Here is a 6,000-nt window from a genome sequence, read left to right as displayed (position 1 = left end):
CGGTTTAACTGGTGGTCTGCTGGTGTGGTTGTCTTCTAGTGTAACCAATATTCAATACACTAAACCTACTCACCATACAAAACATCCATACTTATTACTGCACCTATTACATACATAGAACACTTAACTCTGACATTAACCCTCCCCTCAAACATCTCCTTGCCAACCTCAACAGAACACATGACCATAACACAGGCACAGATCACTCTTTGATGTTCCTCGTGTCCATCTCACACTATGCAAAAACTCAATGCACATAAAAGGCTCTAAAATCTGGAATTCATTACCTGTAAATATAAAAGAAACACTACCTGTTTATAAATTCAAGTCTCTTCTCAAAGATCACTTACTCACCCAAAACCAAATAAATACTGAATAACTGAACCTTATAAATTATATATCTTAAATGTTTCTCACAATTATATCACATAAATGTTAAACCTAAAACCCAATCTAACTTTATTATTTTTTAAATACACTACCTAACAGAATACTCCATACGACTGAATGTACAACAATGCATGCAACCATATGACCTGTCTTTGTAATACTCATTTGTGCTTTATAGTTATCTGTTTACAATAATGTATTATCACTGATTTCATCATTGCTTAGTTAATTTTAAGCCAGCCCGAAATGCTATGCATAGTATAAGTGGCTTTGGCATGCTGCTCTTATCTGTATTTTTTGTACCTCTGTATGTATGCTCAAATTGTAAATAAATAAATACATAAATAAAAAAAACTGTGGTCGTCTGCTGGTGTAACTATGGGTGTCTTGCGATTTAACTGGTTGTCTGATGGTATGATTGTGGTTGTCTTCTGGTGTAACTGTGGTTGCCTGCCGGTTTAACTGTGTGGAAAATTGCATTTATCTGAATGTATAATTATGTACATAACAGTAAATGAACAATGATAACTATTATTTATCAGTTAGACAAGTAGGAATTTGGGACACCTAGGTCGCAAAAAATGTCCCCCTTCGATACCTACCACTGTCATATCCACAAGTTGCTCTGGACCTATAAATTATAAATGAAATATACATCACCAGGAATGCTGGTAAATATATAAATTTGTGGACTATATTAAAAAATATATATAAATTCATATACATAACAGAAGGAAAATATATCTTAATATCACTCACCAATTTGACTGGATATTAAGTTGTATCATACTCAGAAAAACCTCACTAACTAAATTTATGAAAACACTGGCCAGAATTATATACAAATCTAGAGAGCTTATCTGAGGTTCATGGAGCTGTCTTGTCCAGTCGTCTGATATCTCAAGTTATGCAGGAATGCACATCCAACAATTTCGCCTCCTATTTGAGAGGTGTCAATCCAATTTTAACCTCTCAGAGCACGAAAAATTCTTCCCATTATATTAACGTTGTATCCAATTCAAAACCAAGATGGCGAGAGTCCTGTCTGCGCAGACGCAGGCTTTCCGTTTTCTATGACAAATATTATTAAATACAGTATGGCCATCTATTTACATATAAATACTGAATTTCTGGAAAATATATACAGTATTTTCCACAAACTGGTTATCTGCTGGTTTAACTGTGGTTGTCTGCTGGTTTAACTGTTATCTGCTGTTTAACTGTGGTTATCTGTTGGTTTCACTGTGGTTGTCTGCCGGTTTAACTGGTTATCTGCTGGTTTAACTGTGGTTGTCTGCCGGCTTAACTTATCTGCTGGTTTAACTGTGGTTGTCTGCTGGTTTAACTGTGGTTGTCTGCTGGTTTAACTGTGGTTGTCTACCGGTGTAACTGTGGTCGTGGATATTTTTGATGTAAAATGTTCTTTTAATAAAATACATGAAGATAATAAAATAATAATATAAATAATAATTTTAGTAGTAGTAATAATTATATTTGCATGTTAGTGTCGTTTTTCTTAGCTTGATGTAATGTTTATAGTTAAAGTTTTTTTGTTTTGTGGTATTTAGTGTTATTATGTGGTTGATAAAGTTAAGGCAGCAGCAGCAGCAGCAGCAGCAGCAGTCCTGGGCAACAGCAGTCCTGGACGACAGCCAGCACCAGCAGCTTCACAGTTCTATTACTGTAATATTAGTTATTACACACTTCCCAGGTCACTACTCCCTCACGTCTCAGGTCATTAATGTCTGCTGCATTTCCTTAATATAAACCTAGTGTGTTACACTCTCTGGAGTGTAGGTTTTATGTGTTAAAACACATGTTAGAAGGTTTTTTTTTCAGGAATACGTGCAGTTTGCCAGGTTTATTAAGTCCAGTTACAGCCTTGGGATGATAAATGTTGTTTTATATAAATATTTGTGTAAATTACCAATGATAACCACAGAAAAGAGGTTAAACAAAGCTACGTAATTGTTATATTGTGGGTGTTTTTAGCACAAGTAATTGTTATATTGTGTTTTTGGCCTACATGTAAATTTTCAACATTGATGTTGAAGTGGAGAAGTGTTATTGACAGATATAAGTATATTACACAGATTTAACCCAGGATAACCCAGTGAAACATTGTGACTCATTTAGTGTTCCTGTTGCTAGGAACCCTAATGGAAATACGTTCAAGTACAGTTACATAATTTTAGATGAAAAAAAATTGTTTTACATAGTAACAAATGTATACATTACGCAGGGTAACCTTCCAAAAAAATCCAAATTACTTTTTTTTCCATTGTTTACCTTAAAGTGGGTTATCCATGGTTAAATCTTCATAATGTGCGTTTTATGTACCCATCTCATCTGAGTGTCCTCAAAGCCATTGTAAATATTTCTTTATGTTATTGTTATAATATACAGATAGAAAACAGTAAACACCATCAATAACCTCAAACTTCAATAAGGAAGCTGTTTCTGTGCATTAAAGTCTGTCAGTCAGGTTCACCTGGTGGGGCTGTCTGTCACCTGTATCTAAATATGCCAGTTTATTTAGGTACTAGTACACACAAGTATATTTATCATATATAGTGTAAATTGTAAGGTAAGTGGACACAAATGCTGCTAATGTGATATTTTGGCAATTTTTTGCTCTTCAGGAGAGAAAAATGTTACCACAATAAAATGTCACATTAGTTGTGTCTGTGTCCATTAACCTAACATTTTGTTGATAATTCTACTATTATTACATAGTGTAAATTACCTAGGATAACCCAAAAAAATCAGTGACATTTCCATTGGGGTCCTTAGGTACGTAGTGTCTTTTTTTTTTTGTTTCTTTTGTCTATGTAAACTAGCATTTGATTATGAATATTATTGTCAGGTTGAGAACTTCAGGTAGCTTGAAATGTAAGTTAGATGGATATTTGAGTGGTCATGGTTGGGTGCAAGTCAGACCTACCTAGGCCTCCTGCAGTGTTCCTTCATTCTTACGTTCTTATTTGATTACAGTATTGTGTTTAGTTGTAGATTTATACAATATTTATGAAAATTGTAGCAAAGAACAATTTTATGAAGGTTAATTTATTATTGCAGGTAGTGGTATGGAACTTAAGTCAAAACAAAAGTACATTGATTTGTAACAAAAATGGTTTTAAGCATGGTAAAATATTGCACATAAAAAATAACAAAAAGGCACAATACCGTGACTGGAACGATACACAAATAACCCGCACATAAAAGACAGAAGCTTACGACGACGTTTCGGTCCGACTTGGACCATGTTAGTGTGACTTTGTCAATGGTCCAAGTCGGACCGAAACGTCGTCGTAAGCTTCTGTCTTTTATGTGCGGGTTATTTGTGTATTGCACATAAAACCTATGTCATTCAGTTATCAGTGTTTATTTAGGCAATCAGCACTAATAATATGGTATTAGATTTTTTCAATGGCACACTGATGATATTAGCACTCGTATATGTACATTATTACATTATGTTGATTTAACCTAGGATGATCCAGTAAAGTTAGATAATTTGACCTATTTCCATTCCCCTTGATGCTGGTGAGGGGCTCTTGAGGCAAGTAATTGCACTTGTCCTTCCCTTCCTTGGATCAAACCAAATTGTCTTCCATTTCTTAGGCCCTACAAGACCTCTGTGGGTTTAGGATTTTCATCTCAATATACAGGAATTATAATGTGGTATATTGACAAGTTATAAAAATCGTGGTATAATCTCAGATGTTTAAATTTAGTGAAACCTCTATTTAATAGGCTGATAGGCCAGTGAGTCTGGTAATACTCAGTGTTAAATCCAAATGATGAGATTCTTTTTCTGTGATTATTACAATGGCAGAGAATCCCAGAAACAATGTACTGTGTTAAATTCAAGAATGATTTGCCCATTGAACCATGACAATAACAGACAATTCAACAACAGACTGTTTGGACAACAAATTTTGTTCTTTTAACCCTTAAACGGTCCAAACGTATATATACATTCACTCGCGCAGCGCCCCTAATTTTTTGAGAATTTTTTTTTTTTTTATATATATAGGAAAAATAGAGCATGTGGTACCCGGGCGTCCCCAATTTTTTTCATATGGTGCACACTGAGTGCACAAACCCTTTCTCTCATGTCTAGTTGACTCAGGCATATCGTGCCAATGATGATATCAGGCATATAGTGCCAATGTTGAATGAATGACAAAGGAAACATATACGTATATACATTTGGGGCGCTATGTGAGAGAACGTATATACACGTTTGGACCGTTTATGGGTTAATGTTTGCTCTAAAAAAAAGTTTTAACTCAGAATAACCTTCCTCTAATTACATATAGTTCTCCAATGTTAAAAATTGGAAGCCAATTGGACTAGGTGTGTTAAAAAAAAATAATAACCAAAATAATAATACATGTATAATAATATCTGTATTTACTACGAGTACATGTACAAGGTATACAGGCCTAGCTGACATCAATGTCATACTATTATATAGAAAACCCCTTGTTTTTCTGAGCATTTCGGGCAAATTAGGTCAGTTTTGTCCCAGGATGCGACCCACACCAGTCAACTAACACCCAGGTACCCATTTTATTGATGAGTGAACATAGACAACTGGTGTAAGGAAACACGTCCAATGTTTCAACCCCTTCACCGGGAATCGAACCCGAACGCTTGCCATGTGAAGCGAAAGCTTTCGCCACCAGGCTTGTTACCAAACACAACACATAACTTACATGCATCTAATACTGAGTTTGTTAAAGAGCTCTGGGTACTGGTGATTATGAATATTGCAGAGCAAAATAATCAAATACATATATGTGTAATTTGGAGATTAGTTTCAGTATTGTACTAATACAGGGCTTACATGTAAACACTGAAATGGTAACTCAGCCAGTGTGTAGAATACATGAAAATAACCATTATATTTCTGTATTTCTAAGATTTTTTTATTTTGAGAGGTAATGGTATTTATGTACTACAGTACTGCTTATCCTCACTTAGCGACGTACTCGTTTACTGACGGATCGGACTTGCAACAGGCTCTCTGCTGTATAAACATTTAAAAATATACCAGACATGTTATAAATGGTGCAAAGGTGACATTAAAACAGTATCAAAGATGGTTGACACAAACCCACTACCATTATAGTACAGTAGTAAGCTTCTCACTTAGCGACGAATTCATTTACTGACGTGGTCTTAGGAAAAGAACTCCATCGTTAAGTGAAAAGAGGCTGTACTTTCATTTTCATTTAAATTATCTATGCTGTGGGAAGCCTTTCTAGACTTGCCTAGTCTAGTAGTGCACAAACAGGATTTATATTCTTGCTTTTATTGTAATATCTCATTGTTTTCAGAGTTTTGCTTTAAGGCAGAGGATACAATGTTCCGTGTAACACCAAACTTGGCTCGCCTTGCTTCATTAGGTATACGGCAGCATCATGTCTCTGTTACCAAGTAGGTTTTTAATAGCAATAGTGTTTTCTTACTGACTTGTTGTTATAGAAAATTTTTGATTGCCTTCAAATTTCTTTTTGAGGCTTTTCTTTAATTTGTGTTAGGATCATATCATCTTGTAAAATATGCTCACCATAACCCCCAAGTCTTTTTCGCAATCTG

The 6,000-nt window shown here is 35.0% G+C and overlaps 1 protein-coding gene across 4 annotated transcripts in view; it reads left to right on the top strand.

The window, feature by feature from the left end:
- Positions 1-1,928: 1,928 nt before the first annotated feature.
- LOC128699344 (uncharacterized) overlaps positions 1,929-6,000 on the top strand; it is a 69,887-nt gene continuing 65,815 nt past the window's right edge. The window contains exons 1-2 of one of the 4 annotated variants that reach the window (XM_053791998.2): positions 1,929-2,101; positions 5,739-5,838. In XM_053791998.2, the coding sequence (XP_053647973.2) occupies positions 1,966-2,101; positions 5,739-5,838 (236 nt within the window). In that variant the 5' untranslated portion in view covers positions 1,929-1,965. Of the gene's footprint in view, positions 2,125-2,898; positions 2,930-3,658; positions 3,702-5,738; positions 5,839-6,000 lie in introns of those variants that run through there. The other 3 variants (XM_053791997.2, XM_053791999.2, XM_070098228.1) reach the window with 3 other exon arrangements.

This window comes from Cherax quadricarinatus, chromosome 61, assembly GCF_038502225.1.
Source record: "Cherax quadricarinatus isolate ZL_2023a chromosome 61, ASM3850222v1, whole genome shotgun sequence".
NCBI lineage: Eukaryota > Metazoa > Arthropoda > Malacostraca > Decapoda > Parastacidae > Cherax > Cherax quadricarinatus.
This window is presented reverse-complemented; position numbering and strand designations above follow the sequence as displayed.